The sequence below is a fragment of the Polypterus senegalus genome, chromosome 2 (genome assembly GCF_016835505.1).
Source record: "Polypterus senegalus isolate Bchr_013 chromosome 2, ASM1683550v1, whole genome shotgun sequence".
In the NCBI taxonomy this organism is placed as follows: domain Eukaryota; kingdom Metazoa; phylum Chordata; class Cladistia; order Polypteriformes; family Polypteridae; genus Polypterus; species Polypterus senegalus.
Window position 1 is genome coordinate 49,923,333 of NC_053155.1, and position 18,856 is coordinate 49,942,188.

General features: G+C 37.0%; 1 protein-coding gene across 2 annotated transcripts in view; it reads left to right on the forward strand.

Annotated features, from left to right (window-relative positions):
- Positions 1-243: 243 nt before the first annotated feature.
- The window catches only part of si:ch211-214p13.9 (cell surface glycoprotein CD200 receptor 1-A), a 74,007-nt gene continuing 55,394 nt past the window's right edge, over positions 244-18,856 (forward strand). For both annotated transcript variants that reach the window (XM_039743646.1, XM_039743647.1), the window contains exon 1: positions 244-442. In XM_039743646.1, the coding sequence (XP_039599580.1) occupies positions 373-442 (70 nt within the window). In that variant the 5' untranslated portion in view covers positions 244-372. The remainder of the gene's footprint in view (positions 443-18,856) is intronic.

The following is an 18,856-nucleotide window of genomic DNA, read 5'->3' on the forward strand; positions in this document are numbered from 1 at the left end:
ATCTCAGAAGAAAGATAACTTACTATATTAATACTTTTAAATTATATACAATTTTTTTTCATGTGAAAAAAATGTACTATTCCAATAGCTTCTTTGTTATTCTTATTAACGATCCTCACTACTTCACAAGCCGCCTTTATTCCCTTTTTTGTGCCACCAATTAAACACCACGTGTGTATTGTGGTCACACTTATACACATGGCAGGAAATGAGTGTCATAGTATGTTATCTAAAGGAAAAAAAATGAACATGCTGCTTCCAGAAGTTGCACTCTTAAAGACCTAAAATAAGAGCTCCTCTGGTGAAAAAGAAAGCACATAACACCACCAAATTAATTTTGACAAAGAGCAGGCAGCACTTCACCAATGAAGAATGACAACTTTCACAGGATTCTGCTTTATTTGTATTTTGCTTGTTTCTCTGACTTTCGCTTCACGAACAGGTAAGGTAATCTGTATTCAAAATGACAAAGAAAGTTTAGGGACACATATTTCCATTGAATCATACATGCAATTTGAATACTTTTTTAAAAATCAGAAGGTGGAAATAAAGGTGCTGTTGATTTCTTACTTATAATACATATTTTCTAGAAATACAACTTGCCATAATTCTTTTGATCAAAATGAGGTTTTTGTGACTTCTGTGTAAATAAACTTTTTAATTATTAGATACTACATATACCTATAATAGAATGATAAACTATATTTAAAAAAATAGTCATAACATTCCAATGTTAATTCTGAAACTCTTTCTTTTACTCAAGCAAAGATGTATGTATATATTATTTGTACTTAGGTGCTAAAAGAAAGTATTGATAGTAAGATTAACAGAAAATATAAATATAGAAACATTTTGCATTATTTTATGTGCTTTTCTCAAAATTAGTAGTAGCAATTTTGTTAAAGTGGAAGTGCTCTGCACTCGTAAATCCAAATAAAAAAACAAACAAAAGCACTTGGTTGAACTTTGCAAACACCATATGTTATGGCTAGGCTACTCTTCCTTTCTGTTGATTTGAATGTTGTATTTCTGTGTGTAAAACTAGAGGGTAGGGAAGAAAAAGGCAAGGCACACTGTACATACACATATACATACACACATACATAGATCCTGCACAAAAATAATGCCAATAAACAATTCTGCCTTATGATAGAAATATGTTACTGGATTTTTAAAGAAATATTTTCTTTGTTGTTGTTAAATTGTTCTTTAGTGTGGCTGAAAAGCAAATGGTTGACCCCAGTTTTTTAAATAGTAAATAATATAATAATACTGATGACAAATGCCACATAGTACATAAAAAACATAAGTTATTTTAGACTGAAGTTTTTTGTAATATTGGTTTGATTTAACATTCCCTTACTTACTTTATGCTTCATGTATTATGTGTGAATGTGGTACCAATAACGATAAAGTTCTTTTGTTGCATTTAAAGGTAAGTCTGGAAAGATGGGTTCCCAGACACCAAGGAAATATTTTAATTTGTAGCGACAACATTTTGCTTTAGTGTGGTTGAAAAACAACAGTATAAACCTCCGTTTTTTAATAGAAAATAATATAATAATACAGATGACAAATGTCATATAGTTTATGAAAACACTGTGATATGCCAGAGTTTTTGTGCACCGATTTGGTGTGTTTTCCACTTAATTTAAAATGTACTTAATTGCATAATACTAATTATATTATGCATTAATGTTTTGTCAGGAATATTTAGTGTTTTGCATAGCAGATAAAAGTCTGTCTTGAAACAAAGTCCCAGATTCCAGAATAGTCTTGTTATCTGACCTTGATATATGGTGTTTGCATATATCAGTTATATAATGTGTGTGTGAATATATATATCATCTTGCCTGAACAAGGGGCCTGAGTTGCCTCGAAAGCTTGCATATTGTAATCTTTTTAGTTAGTTAATAAAATGTGTCATTTTGCTTGATTTCTTATTACATCCTTAATGGCTAACATGGTACAAACCTCTAGTACTATAAAATATATCAATGTAGATATACTGTAAAATATATCAGTATATATGTGGGTGGTAGGTTTTTGCTTCAGCTGGCAAATGGTCCCAGCACCCTGTTTTTAATCCTTCACCTTATTGTGTCTGTGTGGGTTTTGTGACCAAGTGTCCCGTCGATTGGTCATTCCTTATTCACTCAGTGTGAGTGTAGGCATAAACAAGTGGATCCCGCAATGGACTGGCACTCTGTTCAGGTCAATATTTGACTAAGTGGTTGGAGGACATTATGTTGTTTGTAGATGTTATCTCTATACTGGGTTCTGTGCGGCTATAAGGACTTTAACCCAAATTATTTTTGTGTGCTTGATAGTTCCCACTTTCATCCATTTTACATCCAAACCTGGGGATGGGAGAAACTTAAGAAAATTTTTCTTTCATGCTAAGAGAGCAAAATTCACAGTGGTTCTTCAGAACAGAAGAGTGTTCCACTCAGGCAACCAGGACTTACTGAATGACGTCCTCTTCAGAATCAGACTCAGGGATTCCTGGCAGCTGGTTTCCAGTAAAGCCTGTGATGTTCTAATAGAGTGAAGTGTGCCAAGTCCTTCTAGGGAAAATCAAAATACTGAATTCTTGAGTGTCTATTGAAGTTTTTCATTTGCCATGAGAGCCTTGAGTTTTAGAAACATCATGTCACTTTGTTTCCAGTCGCATCCTTTAATTTTAAAAAATGGAAGTATTGGGACTAACGTAACAGAAGCTGAAGTTACTTTTGCAGATGTTCATACGCATTTAGCTGTCTGATGAGGAGTCATGTGTTATGCGGCTCATCCTCTGGGTGAACAAGGCAGTGTTTATATAGACTCCAATTACTGAGTAACCACAAAGAAATATTTTTGGCTTGTCGAAAAAATGTTTTTGGAAGAATTCTCACAATCTATATACTAAAGGAAAGAATGTAAAGGCACCAGCTTTCACCCACAATGAAGACATTTTTCACTGAATGTTTCAGAAATACACACGATTAAAATGTACATTATCATGAGAATAATTGAAGTAGTAAATAATATTTTTCATGGAACATGTGAATGCAAATAATTCCACAGTTACAGTAGATAATATACGTGGGTAGGCTGTTGACTTCCTTTTTTTAACAAAAAAAGCTTTATCTTTATTGGTATTCTCATATTGTTGGTGTAGCTGTCATGACTCATTGGCTTTTATTTAAGTAAGTCTACCTTTATTTTCCATTTATAAAAGAAGAAAAGAGGAACAAATGTTAGAGTCTTCTGTTCTTCCTGGCTTTATTTTGCTCTGCCACATTTTGTATCATAATTGCTTAGTTAACGCAGTTCCATGAAATTTAAATAATTCTACTTAATCAAAGGTCAATTTGTCAGAAACAGTCTACAAACGCACTTAGAAAATGGCAGCTTAATTGAAAAGGATTTGTTGATATAGTTGATATTTCTTTTTGTTTCTTCTGTCCAAGTTTTCTGAGTTTGCGGTTATTTCTTTTTATTTCCAAGTTGATTTTTTCCTACGTCTGGTATTGTGTTTACTGTAATTGTATGCTAATTATATCCCTGCACATGAAATGGGTTGATATTCACAAAGAGAGCTCTGCAAGTTCATTGTTGCAATTCTTTCATATCTATAATGAACTCCATTATTAGTCATCAAACTTTCATTTCCTGAAACTCAGACCCAGGCTCTCTGTAGTTTTAAGTGGCTGCACCTTTTTATGTCTTTCCAGATTGAATTTCACATTGGTATAAAGATTAGTAATATACAGATTTGTCAAATGTTCTGGAATTTTCTATAAATTATTTAATCCTAAAATGTAAAAAATATTGCTAATTTCTCAATCCAGCTTTTAAAACTGGAGACTTTTTAAAGATATATAAACAGGGTGTATCAAAAACATATCTAACTGTAAAAGAGAAGAATTCTGTTCAGATGTAAATGTAATGGCATTTAGTGAGCCTATGGCAGATGCTGCTAATGGCTGCAATTAGTGTTCACATTACAGAATCTGCTGGGATGACAGTGCCTGACGTTATGACTTCTGAATATTTAATTGTGATTAAAGTCATCTTTTGCATGTATGCTGACATGGCCATCCATTTCCAATTCCACCTTCACTAGGTCAATGTTTATTTGTTTTTTGAGACATACCATACTGTATATACTTTGTATAGTTTATGGAAGAAGATGATCCACTGTGGCAACCCCTAACGGGAGCAGCCGAAAGAAGAAGAAGAAGACATACTGTTTATAATTATATACAGGCACAGTGCTTAGAGCTGCAACCTCACTCCTCAATTGGTTTCAAATCCTCACCCTGTTGCTGTCACATTCTCCCTGTGTCTACAATGGGTTTTCACTGTGTAATCTGGTCGATCGCCCGCAGACATGTAGGACAGAGTCATTGGAAAGAAAAATAAATATATACAGTTGGTTTGCAGTTTGATACAACATAATAAATGACAAATTAAGTTCAGACCCTAAAATCATTAAGTATTCTGCATTCACATTCTCTTCTCTATCCTTATAACAATTATGCTATCTAAAACTATGAAATTGCAAATGTAGTTTGTTTTCTCTTTATATGATTTGAAATAACACTGAATTCAATGTAAAGTAAATCCCCATGATCCCATAATGGAGAAATTGTGATGAGAAAATGGAAGGATGTAGATAATGCATCTCATTGAGTTTTGTTTTATTAGCATATAGTGACATTGTTTATAGATAAATAACAGATAATTCCTACAGAGAACTGTCATACATTTATATCGGTGACTGCAGTTTGAGTGTATCAATTAGAAGAATTGTGGTTGAATTAGCTGTGTGCTATAGGAGCTCCAAAGCTTGTCCAGATTCAGATAGTGTGAGGTATTATTGATGAGGCACTGAGCACCCAGCAGCTTAGCCAACACCCTTTGCTGTCCCAAAACAGAGTTTCCTTACCTGACTGTCTTATTAAATCTGTTAACAGTCTCCTCTACTGCCTCCAAATACCACTATGTAAAATAAATTCTACATATCAAAAGTTCAAAGTTTATTGTCATGTGCATAGTAAGGAAACACATTTCTCTGTACAATGAAATTCTTCCTTTGCTGTCCACACCAAATGACAAAACCAACATATAAAGATAAACATTAATAATAAATAGGAGATATATAATAAGTAACAGAAGCAGCATAAAGTATAAAAACAGAATAGAAGTATAAAGTGTAATTGTGCTGGTAGCTGTGTGATGGACAAGTCAAATACAGTTGTGTGAGGTAGATAGAATGAGGTGAACCACGGTTATAAACTCCAGTCAGTTATTTAGGAGTCTAATGGCCTTGGGAAAGAAAGAGTTCTTTAGCCTGGAAGTCCTGCATTTCATACTTCTATACCTCCTGCCTGAGGGTAGAAATGTGAACACTTCATGTTTGGGGTGGTTGGGGTCCCTGAATATCGAGGCAGTTCTCCTTCGAACTCTGCAGTTGTAGATGCTCTGCAGAGAGGGCAGTGGGGTCCTGGTGATCTTCTCAGTAGTCTTTTGCACTTTCTGCAGGCGTTTGCTGTCCATAGCACTAGTGTTGCAGTACCACACGGTGATGCAGCTGGTCAAGATACTCTCAACAATGCAGCTGTAAAAGTTGCTGAGGATCTTAGTCAACATACCACACTTCCTCAGCCTCCTCAGAAAGTACAGCCACTGTTGAACCCTCTTGATCAGCTGTGTGGTGTTAAGTGTCCAAGTGAGGTCCTCACTGATGTAGACACCCAGGTATTTAATGCTGCTCACCCTCTCCACTTCAAGCCCTCAGATGAACAGTGGCCAGTGAGGTCTCCTATCCTTCCTCATGTCCACTATCATCTCCTTCATCTTGTCTGTGTTCTCTCTCTTCTACTTCCTCATGTCCACTATTATCTCCTTTGTCTTGTCTGTGTTGAGGGTGAGGTTGTTGTCCTCACACCATGATGCCAGACTGTCCGCCTCCATCTTGTAGGCCACCTCATCCCCACCAGTGATGTGTCCAGTCACTGCAGTGTCATCTGCAAACTTTAGGATGATGTTATATTTGTGGGAGGCAACACAATCATGAGTGAACAGGGTGTAGGGGATGGGGCTGAGGACGCATCCCTGTGGGGTGCCTGTGTTTGTGATAATGGTGGCTGAAATCCTATTACCAATCCTGACAGACTGGGGCCTGCCAGTAAGAAAGTATTTTTCACGGGGGTTTTGGGGTTGCAGGCCAAGTGTAGACAGTTTATGGGTGAGTTCATGGGGGATAACCATGTTAAAGACAGAGTTGTATTCAACAAAGAGCATCCTGATATAGGAGTCTTTGATCTCCAGATGGGAGAGGGAATAATGTAGTTCAGCCACGATGGCATCTGAGGTGGACCTGTTGGGCCGGTAGGCATACTGCAGGGGGTCCAGAGTGTCTAGTATGCTGCTCTGAATGTGGGCCAGCACCACTCTCTCAAAAACACCATGATGATTGGAGTGAGTGCTACTGGTTTGTAATCATTCAGGCAGCTGGGTGGGCTTTTTTTAGCAAGGGGAGCGATGATCGTAGTGCAACGGGGACGATGGTGCATTTAAGGTCAGTCAAAGTGGAGTGAGTGTAACTAACTATGAGCAAGTTATATTAATATATATATATTTTTGTTAATCAAGAATAGTGAAGAATGTGACAAATTATGCATGTTTCTGTTGAAATGTAGATGTGTCCAAGAGTCAAAGTGGATACTTTAACATTTTCAGTGAGGATTGATGCCTTGTGGATGACTTCTATATGTGACAGTAATGTTTGCTTAAATATAATCCAAAGATAAGCTTTCAGGTTAGTTCTTTGTTTATTCTATATTGCTGTCATATTAACGATGCAGCTTGAAATTCCGCAAAATTTGTATCTGAATTGTGCCTATTTATGATAGAACACAATATTATAATAGATTGGAATAAATAAGCTTTACATAAAAATAAACAGAAAAATACTCATATTTATGTCTTTATCGAGAACAAAAGATACAAATGGAAAAGAAGCATAGTTGGAAATAGCATCTTATGGATTTGTAAATGTAGACTTAATAATAATTTGAAAATGGTACATGAAAAAGGAATGCTGTTTAGTGTCTGTTATCACCAAAAGATAGATGTTTTCTTATGTAACACAATGCTGTTCTTCTGAATCTATGTTTAAAATATTACTAATCAAACCAAACAAACAATCGCAAATCCAGGTTTAAATCATGCAGTATGGTCTATAGTGTATTCAATAGGAATGTTGGTCAAAATGATATGTCATTTTCGTCCTGTTCTTGAGGAACATGGACCAAAATTAGTCCTAGTTCCTGTTTTGAACCAGTTGTTTTAGAGAAAAGCTCTTAGATACTCTGACAATGTATGTGGTTATATTTCCCTGAAAATATCTGGATGTGTGCTTAACATTTTAATGTATATTACAAAAAAAAAAAATACACACATATATATATACAGTACATAGTTACGCAAGAATACCAAGAGCCTCTCCGTGACTCATGCTAGTACTGAGGCCCTGCTGTATGTAAAATTGTAAGACTTTTGTTAACAAATAAATGCCTCTTCAGAAAAGGTAATTTATTTGCTTTCCCTTTAAGGTCTTCTCACAAGATCTTTACTTCTAAGAAAATCATCATCTCCACCACTACTATAACTAACACCACATCTGTGACTTTTACTTCCCAGCTGGAAATTACTGAAAACTCAGGAAAATGTTGGTCTCATAAAGCATAGATTAGGATTGTTTACTGGAATAAGAAGTGGAGGTAAAACAAAGAGTAATTCTAGAGAATGCCTTGGTACTTAGTATGAATTTTGTATTTCCTAAAACTTGCCCGATTATTTAAAGAGTCCACGTCCCAAACTTGTCTCAGAGCAGCACACGCACCTGCTATTTTGAAAAAGGAGACAAACCTGACAATTTTCTACTCACCCAACATTTACACAGTCCTGTAACTCATGCTGTCTCAAATATTTATGACAGTTTTTTGGCAATACATACTTAAGTATGGGACAGTGCATATGTAGTAGCATATATATAATATGCATATATTACAGGTGGATGCTCAACTGAAAATGATTGAAAAGGGAGCCCAGTGTTAGGATGCAAGATACTGTAGATTAGACAAAGAGACTACTGTATATTAATGTGATAATGCTCAGAAAAACATTTGTCTGTTTAGCAGATTCTCAGCTAAACAAACTGTGCTGGCTAACACTTTTATTAAGTTTCTAATGAATGGAAACAACAGTTTGCCTAGAGAAAATATACTTGGATTATGTTTATAATAATGTAGGATAATGATTCAAGTTTTCTGTGCAGTTTGTTATTTGGGGTGCAGTGATGGATGTGACTGGAAGCTTCATATCATCATACTGTGACAGGACATTATTAATTGCTTTATTTATTTTTAGTGTGGGACTTGTTTTTGATCAGGGTTGTGGTGATTTAGTAATTGAAATTATTTCTTTCATGCTCAAATTCAAGATGGTTACACTCTAATATTTCAATCAGTAAATGAGTAATTATAAAATGTAAATTGGCCCATTTTTGTAGTAATGTCCCTAAAAAGAGTTGAATCGAGGTTATAAAAGTTTTAAAATGACAACTCACACTTGGAATAACCAAACCAATTCTTGCTTGACCATTAATAGCTGACTATTTTCCACTATGCACTAGTATCAGCTGTACCCAAACTGGTTTTGATAATCCTAGCTCTTTTTCTGTTAGAAATATTTTCTTGCATTTTTCACATTACTCCTGTTTTATGATCACCAGTATAATAATGATGAAGCAGTTGTTTAGTTAACTTGGCTTTAATAAAGGAACAGCGAACTTATATGCCAAGACTCAATAGAACAAAATGACGTATATAACACACAAATGTATATAGATATATACTCAGGTACGGCAAACGGATTAGGTCAAAATACCTAACTATCCTCAGGTTATCTACAACTCCTAATTGAATTTTGCTTGTCTTGCACAACACTTACTGAAATGAAGGAAGTATGAACATTGGTTGATACTTATTTAATTTGAAAACAATCATGTGCACAGAGGCTCAGCGAAAATGACATAACAGCACTAGAAAAAGTCCAGAGAAGAGCAACTAGACTTATTCCAGGGCTACAGGGGATCAATTATGATTAAAAGAGCTGAGCCTATACAGTTTAAGCAAAAGAAGATTAAAAGGTGACGAGACTGAAGTGTTTAAAATTATGAAAGGAATTAGTACAGTGGATCGAGACTGATATTTTAAAATGAGTTCATCAAGAACACGGGGACACAGTTGGAAACTTGTTAAGGGTAAATTTCACAAAAACATTAGGAAGTTTTTCTTGCTGCAAAGAACCATAAATACAATGAATGAGCTACCAAGTAGTGTGGTATACAGTACAATGTTAGGAACTATCAAAACTTTACTTGCTGTTATTTTGGAAGAATTAAGTGTACAGAATTGGTGATCTTTGCTAGGCTGAATGGTCTGGTCACGTCTAGATTGTTCTAATGTTCTAAAAGGTAATTAATCCTTGAAAATGTCTGTCAATTTATGTTTTTTATATTACCACATTCAATGGTGGTATAAATCAGTTTCATTTTCCATCTCTCTCTGTTTATAAATTTACATTTTCTATGCAACAGTGGTATTACTAATATTGTAAAATTATAAATGAACTAAATAGACTTACCTCTTAATTTTCACTTCATCTTGCATGAACATGCTTTACCTTCATTTAAGCTTCCCAGTATAAGTAGATCCAGTGGACTTCTCTTAGTTCAAAGATGATAGAAGTTAGCACGTGGAATTTTGTTCATCCTATACAACACTGAAAAAGGCAGAGTCACGGAGCAGAAGGGCATATAATGGCACACAAGAATGAACAGCAATAACGGAGTTTTACCCAAAAGCAAGTAGTTGACACTAAAGTGATCATCAAATAAATCTTGAGAGAAATCATCAGCTAGAAAGCATACACTAAAGTCAAAATCAGAGGAAACACAATAGTATTCAAAGTATGAAGACTGGAGAATAAGAGAGAAAAATTTTACTTTTAAGCCATGACCGGAGGCAAACATCTGCTTCAAAAGTGCTACTGGCCTGAAAATTACTGAGATTTAATATTTAAATTGGAGTAACACCACTATGTTTGTCTTATTGCTTATTTACAGAGTGTGAGTCACCTATTTATATTGTTAATATTATTTTGTTTTCCATATTTATTAATTCATTCTTAGTCTTTATATGTTAATTGTGTCAATTTGCTCTGAGTGTTTATTTTCAAACTGCACTGTTTAATTAAAGCTAATAATTGTCAATTTTGATTAATGAAAAACATTTTCAGCGTCTTTTTCATTTTCCAAATTCTCTTACTATTCCCTGCTAGATTTTCATTTTTTTTCTATAACGTCTTTTTTGGAATCTTTACATAACTCAAAGTTTATTCTTTGTGAACAAAGGTGTATAGTGTTGCTGGGTCAAAAACATTTTTTGTGGAAAATTTTAAGACAGAATTTCATTATTGCTCAGTTGCTAGTTAAGGGAAAAAGAAACAAGTAGGGTTTCTGAGTCTGAAAAAGCAAATCAAGATAAGCAAAAGTAGTCAGTTAGAATCAGTAAATGGTTACCAACTAAGAAAGTGTCTGGAAAGAACCTTCAGACAATGCTGTGCCCCGTTTGACACCCCCACTGCACGTAATTGCAGAAGGAGATATTTCCACTCTATTTAAATAGTTAAAAAAAGTTAAATGTCACTATTGAATTCAATTTTTGATTAAACAAATAAGCTGAAGGACACTATTGCTGTTAAGTGTGAGGCTGTGATGATTGTTTCCTTTTTTTAACTTCCATGTAAGTGGGAGTTTGGTGATAGGGTCAAAAATTCACCATCAACTTAAGTTCAGATTCTGATTCTATTATGTTCTAAACATTAAGAAAAGTTCATTTCAGCATAGTGTCTGTATGTGTGTCTATGTATGTGTGTTGGAAATTGAAATTGATTTGCACATCTTAAAATTATAACTTTTGTTGTAACATGATGTGTTGTTTTTACATTTTGTGTAGTGCTCCTGGATGACAACATTCCAGCAAAGACAGAACATTTTAGAAAAGTGTTTTCCAAGATATCCACCCTAAATGCCGATACCTATGCACAATGATAACTTCTGAAAAAACTGCCAGATCTGCTTCAATGCTTACATTGTAAACAGGACCCAGGCTATAGTTTTTGGACCAAAACTTATTCTCATACCCCACCTAAACTTTTTGACCTATGTCCAATGATAACTGCCATAGAAATTGTTTAATTTAATCAGGGTTTCTGCATTCTGCTTTGCTTAGTCATGGGACTAAGCCTATTATTTTCCAAATTTTTGGCACAGGTAATGTTTGAGATGCATAATCTCTTTAAAAATACAGTACATATACACAGTCACAGAGAGCACACACAAGTGTATGCTCACATTCCCACACACAAAGTCAAAGTAACTGAAGATAGCTGACAGCTTTTTTGCCATGCCAGAGTAAATGCCTAATGATGAAGAGAAAGAAATGAACACCCGCAAACACACCCACATCTGCATTTTTTAAGGTCGAAGTGCACAGTGGCATTTAGTGACCCCTGTACCAATCTGTCTGTCTATACAGCTTATTGAGTTCATTTGACCCAATGTGTTTAATTTTAAATTAAATTCTATTGAGGTTGTCTATGATTCAATTTCCTATTAATTTTACTCTACATTTATTTCAGAATATTATATAAGTTAATGTGTTTGATTCTGTATTATAGTACAGTACAGTCAATGTATTATAAAAACTTCTTCTGAGTGATTTCCTGCAGAATCACCAAAATATAATTTGCTTAGAAGCAGTTTATGGACCAATCCATACTAATTTTTGAAAAAGTTCTCTTATTAACTCTATTAAAATATATATGTCAATTGTATTAAATGCATGTTGAATGAAAAATGTACCCATCAATGCATGCCAGTGTTTGGGAGAAAATTTGTAAATGTACATGCAATGTAGTTCACTAAAATATTTCAGCTAATTGAGATTCCATAAGAGGCATATTGTACAAATTAATCTTTTTGTGCGTATAATAGGTTCCATAACCCCTATTTACAATTATAAGTGTTTTTATCTTATTTTATGAAGCACCAAGCAAAACGCAGGATGTGGAAGCAGACTATTGCAAGGTACATTCACTAATAGATAGATAGATAGATAGATAGATAGATAGATAGATAGATAGATAGATAGATAGATAGATAGATAGATAGATAGATAGATAGATAGATAGATAGATAGATAGATAGATAGATAGATAGATAGATAGATAGATAGATAGATAGATAGATAGATAGATAGATACTTTATTAATCCCAAGGGGAAATTCACATAATCCAGCAGCAGTATACTGATACAAAGAAACAATATTAAATTAAATAGTAATAAAATGAAAAGAATTAAAATAAAATTAATGTTAGCATTTACTCCCCCGGGTGGAATTGAAGAGTCGCATAGTGTGGGGGAGGAATGATCTCCTCAGTCTGTCAGTGGAACAGGACAGTGACAAAAGTCTGTCACTGAAGCTACTCCTCTGCCTGGAGATGATCACTGTTAAATGGATGCAGTGGATTCTTCATGATTGACAGGAGTTTGCTTAGTGCCCGTCGCTCTGCCACAGATGTTAAACTGTCCAACTTTAATCCTACAATGGAGCCTGCCTTCTTAACAAGTTTGTCCAGGCGTGAGGCGTCTTTCATCTTTATGCTGCCACCCCAGCACACCACCGCGTAGAAGAGGGCACTCGCCACAACCGTCTGGTAGAACATCTGCAGCATCTTACTGCAGATGTTGAAGGATGCCAACCTTCTCAGAAAGTATAGTCTGCTCTGAGCTTTCTTACATAGAGCATCAGTATTGGCAGTCCAGTCCAATTTGTCATCCAGCTGCACTCCCAGATATTTATAGGTCTGCACCCTCTGCACACAGTCACCTCTGATGATCACAGGGTCCATGAGGGGCCTGGGCCTCCTAAAATCCACCACCAGCTCCTTGGTCTTGCTGGTGTTAAGGTGTAAGTGGTTTGAGTCGCACCATTTAACAAAGTCTTTGATTAACTTTCTGTACTCCTCCTCCTGCCCACTCCTGATGCAGCCCACAATAGCAGTGTCATCAGCGAACTTTTGCACGTGGCAGGACTCGAGTCATATTGGAAGTCTGATGTATATAGATTGAACAGGACCGGAGAAAGTACAGTCCCCTGCGGGCCCCTGTATTGCTGACACAATGTCAGACCTGCAGTTCCCAAGACGCACATATTGAGGTCTGTCTGTAAGATAGTCCACAATCCATGCCACAGGTGTGAATCTACTCCCATCTCAGTCAGCTTATCCCTAAGGAGCAGAGGTTGGATGGTGTTGAAGGCACTAGAGAAGTCCAAAACATAATTCTTACAGCACCACTGCCTCTGTCCAGGTGGGAGAGGGATCGATGAAGCATATAGATGATGGCATCCTCCGCTCCCACCTTCTCCTGGTATGCGAACTGCAGAGGGTCGAGGGCGTGACGGACCTGTGGCCTCAGGTGGTGAAGCAGCAGCCGCTCCATGGTCTTCATCAGATGTGACGTCAGAGCAACAGGCGGAAGTCATTCAGCTCACTAGGACGTGATACCTTTGGGACAGGAGTGATACAAGATGTTTTCCAAAGCCTGGGACTCTCCCTGTTCCAGGCTCAGGTTGAAGATGCGCTGTAGAGGACTCCCCAGTTCAAAGCACAGGCCTTCAGCAATCCTGGCGATACACCATCTGGACCCGCTGCTTTGCTGGCACAAAGTCTTTTCAGCTCTCTGCTCACCTGGGCTGCTGTAATTGTGGGTGGGGATGTCTCACCTATGCTGGTATCAGCAGAAGGATGGTTGGAGGATGCAGTACTCCGAGGTGAGAGTGGGTTACTGTGATCAAACCTATTAAAGAAGTTGTTCATTTGGTTTGCTCTCTCCACGTCTGTCTCGATGGCGGCACCCGCTCGAGCTGCAGCCAGTGATAATCTTCATCCCATCCCACACTTCCTTCATACTGTTGTTCTGCAACTTCTGCTCCAGCTTTCTCCTGTACTGCTCTTTCGCGCCCTGAGCTGGACTCGAGTTCCTTCTGCACGCACTTCAGCTCATGCTTATCACCACCTTTAAAAGCCCTTTTCTTCTGGTTCAAAAGGCCCTTGATGTCACTTGTAATCCATGGCTTGTTGTTAGCATAGCAGCATACTGTTCTTACTGGAACTACAATGTCCATACAGAAGTTGATGTAATCAGTTGTGCATTCAACAGCCTCTTCAATGTTCTCACTATGTGACCCAGCAATATATCCCAGTCTGTAGTTCCAAAGCAGTCTCTCAGAGCCTGCTCTGCCTCAGGGACCACTTCCTGAATGAGCGTGTGGTTGTAGGTAGCGCCCTCACTCTTGGTTTGTATTGTGGCTGAAGCAGAACCAGGTTATGATCTGCTTTCCCAAGCGCAGGCAATGGGGTGGCACTGTATGCGTCTTTAACGTTTGCATATAGTAGGTCAATAGTCCTGTTTCCCCGAGTGTTACAATCCACATACTGGGAGAAGGCAGGTAATGTTTTATCCAGCGCTACATGGTTAAAGTCTCCAGCGATTAGCACAAGTGCCTCAGGGTGCTGCATTTGTAACTTAGCAACTGCGGAATGGATGATGTCACTCGCCATCTCCGCGTTCGCTTGAGGGGGGATGTAAACAATAACAGCAATCACGTGTCCAAACTCTCTGGGCAAGTAATAGGGGTGCAGACTTACGGTCAACAGTTCGATGTCCCTGCAGCAAGTGGAGATTTTAACGTTTACATGTCCTGAGTTGCACCACTTTGTATTGACATAGAGAGCGAGTCCTCCTCCTTTCTTCTTTCCACAGGTACTTGCGTCTCTGTCCGCTCTAACTGTGCTAAACCCGGGTAGCTCCACGTTAGCATCTGGGATGATAGACGTTAGCCACGTTTCACTAAAACACAGCAAGCTGCATTCTCTGTAGGTTCTGACATTTTTCACCAGCACAGCCAGTTCGTCGATCTTATTTGGTAGTGAGTTTACATTTCCCAGGATCACAGAAGGCACCGACGGTTTATAACGCCATTTTCTCTCAAGTTGTCTCGATTTAATCTTATTTTTATCTTTGCCGCCGGCTGCCCGATATCGTCTTCTTACCTCGTCAGGTAAATAAGGAACCACACCGGCATAAGCATTTCTTCTCAGTGCTTTAAGCTGACTACTTGAATAGGCAATTCTCGGAGTGTAAAAATCCATGTCAAATAGTAAAATAGTAAAAATGTGTAAAAAGTGTCCAGGGATACTAGAATAATTATTTTTCTTTGGAATATGGGAGGAAAACCACACTACATTTTCTTTCATTTTAATTATTTCTGTACATTAATGCTTAATTTGAAATCCTTTAGAGTAGATTAGATAAACGTTATCAATTGCATTATTTATTTATTTTTTTATATCTCTCTGTTATAAAAAAAAAAAAACTGGGAATCTTGGGAGAAGAGACGAGACATGATCTTCTCAGAAGACAATTTGACATCCCGCGAGAGACACTTTAACGTCCCGTGAGAGAAGGCAGTGAGACAACATTTAAAACAAGTTCATGGACATCTAACCTAGCAGTTGTTGGAATGCTTTTGGCAGACATGCTTCATGTGCTCCCAGCTCTTAAAACAACAACAAGCGACAAGCAGAACACACAGCCCTCTAAGTGCAGCAGCAGCAGCAAGCTAACAGATGATCCAATCACTTCTCCTTAGTGTGCGTTCAAGCCATACAACACCATCACCCACCCCCTCCAACAACGCGAGTGGCAAAGATGCATAGTCGCAAAAGGACAGCTGCTGTAGAGGCTTTGAAATGATCGATACGCAGCGCGACATGCAGAACAGGCAGCTTGCCAGCAGCAGCAACAGAGAGACAGCAGCTGATCCGACGGCATCTCCTTAGCGTGCGTTCAGCCGAACCCCCTTCACAATGCGAGCAGCATTATACGTCCTGCGAGAAAGAGATTTAACCACGCTTGAGGCAGGAAATAAAGGACAAGTATTGTTTTTACACAAAGTTTTAAAGTAATAGTGAAAATAATGCATATGTAACATTTCCCATGAAAATAACAATCTCTTTAAAATGTATATCCAGTAAAACAAACCTGGGGGTGGGCAAGCTAAGCGAGCAGGGGGTGGAGCCCCCTAGTTTATTTAAAAATAAACAGTCCAAGTTACCTTGCTCTTAAGAATGCTTATAGAACTGTTTTGCCTTATGTTACGAGTAAAGCCAGACATTGGATTAACCAAGCATTACCCGGGTAAAGCTCGAAACTCGAATGTTATTCCAGCTTTACCCAGATCTACCAGATAATGTAAGCTTTACCCGGGTAATGCTAAGTTTATACAATTTTCTGGCTTTACTCGTTACACATGTGTAGAATATATAAGTGGATTGGAAAGTCAGTAAATGAAATGACTCTGTTCCTAAAATTCAGGACTTCTCAGTTAAACAGGATTTAATGAGTGATCCTATTACCTGTAACAACTTTAGTGCACCAGAACACCAGATTATATGGTTTTAAGGCATGGATTGGGTTGTCACTTGAGGTTGTGTTTTTAATAACGTGTAACTCCTTTGTGCTAATGTTCTTATCACTCTGATCTACACTGAACTGATCATTCGTTTTTATAGTCCTGTTAAATACAGATCTTCTCCTCTTTATTAAATCACAGGGAGTGTTTCTCTTTTATTTAATAAGGGTATATTGGTGTATTTTAAAAAAATAAAATGAACTAATAAATTGTAAAGAATATGTCAGATTTAAGTAGTACATTTACAGTGATGGAGTCCCTGCAGTAAAATGAAGCAATCCTGTATTTTAGTCTTACCTGTAGAAATAGTGTCCATAATGAGCAGTCATTTTTTTAAAATTACTCACTGTTTCTGAAATGCAATACATTTTAAGGAATATTTTAAAACTAGCTATAGAGTTATTCTGCATTTATTTTAATCACGTGAAAGAACACCTGACGTACACCAAATTCCAAAACTAACCTTTTAGAGGGTGACAAATATTATTTAAAAAGTAGAGATTAAGTTGGGCATTAATTAAAGCTACAAAACTTTGGTGAGGAAGAACAGCTTGTAATGCTTTAAGATTTATCTGTGGTACCTTAAAAATAACATTAACGTAATATATTTAAGCACCTTTATTCTTTGTTTTCTTTTTTTGTGAAACACCATATAGTACAAATTTTTCTTTGCATTCATTCAGTTTTGAAATGTGTAATAATGAGGGCCGTTGGGTAGACGTAAGCTCTGCTCTTAATATACTTTTATAAATTCAGAATAGTATAGCACTGTTGAACACTCATGCTCCATCCAATCTTGATACTATCAGGATGAGCTCAGGTCCATGAACCATGAACTGCACTAAGCAGGTTAGATGATGGATTGATAATTTACAACAGGCCAGCATGGCAGTGCAGAGGGTAGCACCCCCACATACCTAGTGTTTGCAAATTGATAACTTGTATTTGCTGGGGTCTGAATGCATAAAAAAACTGTGATTAAAGGTTCTCAGAGAGGCCAGGGATCACATTCAGAGACTGCAAACACCAGAATGAAAAAATGCAATCAGAAAATCAATGAATAAATAATGTATTTGCAAAAAGTAAAAAGTTGTAGAACTTTTATAAAACAATGATAGACAAATTTTGAAAAACTGAGGACCAAAACATGCACAACATGATGCAATTATATTTGTTTACAGGTTGCGTGCCATGAAGCAGTGACATCAGGAAAAGAGAAAAAAAATCAGTTGTACAGCCTCTCTAACCTCTTTGGTGGTCTTTGACTACCACAAACCACTGGTGTTAAAGACATGCAGTGAGGGGGTGCTGGAGGATGTTAGAAATGAATTTACATGGTGCATTATAAATAATCATGCTACGTAATCTGTCAGTTAGTCATTTTTATATCACACATTTTGTAATGACCACTATCTCCCACAGTATAGTAGTATATATCATGTACAGAAAACAACTGGCACTATAGATTTCACAGTATACAATATATGTTCAGGACAATATAACTGTAAATGTCTATTAATGTCCTAAGAGCTTGTGGCATGCATCATTTGAAAATACTTCAAGAATCTAATATTCAGAGCTATGACCTTCACGTGCCAAAGCACTACAACGAAACATTAACTTGAACCATTCTTCCTACTTTTCAAAATGTACAGTTAAGGCTATTTAGCTAGAATGAAGTTGACTAATTTGAATGTGTGTTGGCTTTGCTTGTGTGTGCCCTGAAATGGACTGGTGTCATGTTCTGGGCTGGTTTTATATTGTATCAGATGTTAGTAGTTCCCATCCATCCATCCATCCATTATCCAACCTGCTATATCTGAACTACAGGGTCACAGGGGTCTGCTGGAGCCAATCCCAGCCAACAAACTGTGCAGGAAACAAACCCCGGGCAGGGTGCCAGCCCACCGCAGGGCACACACACACACACACCCACACACCAAGGACAATTTACAATCACAATGCACCTAAATCACCTAAACATTAAAATTTAATTAAACGCATATCTAGATAAATGAATAGAGACATCTTCTAGATGACAAATCAATAAAGAAATAGGTGTAAAGTTGTCAGTTAATGTAAACAATTTTGATAAATGTGAGACTGTTAGGTTCAAAATAAAGTAAATTATGATTAATAAACTAACACTACATATGCTTGGGCACAATTGGTTTGTTTCATGGCAAAAGGCCACATATTC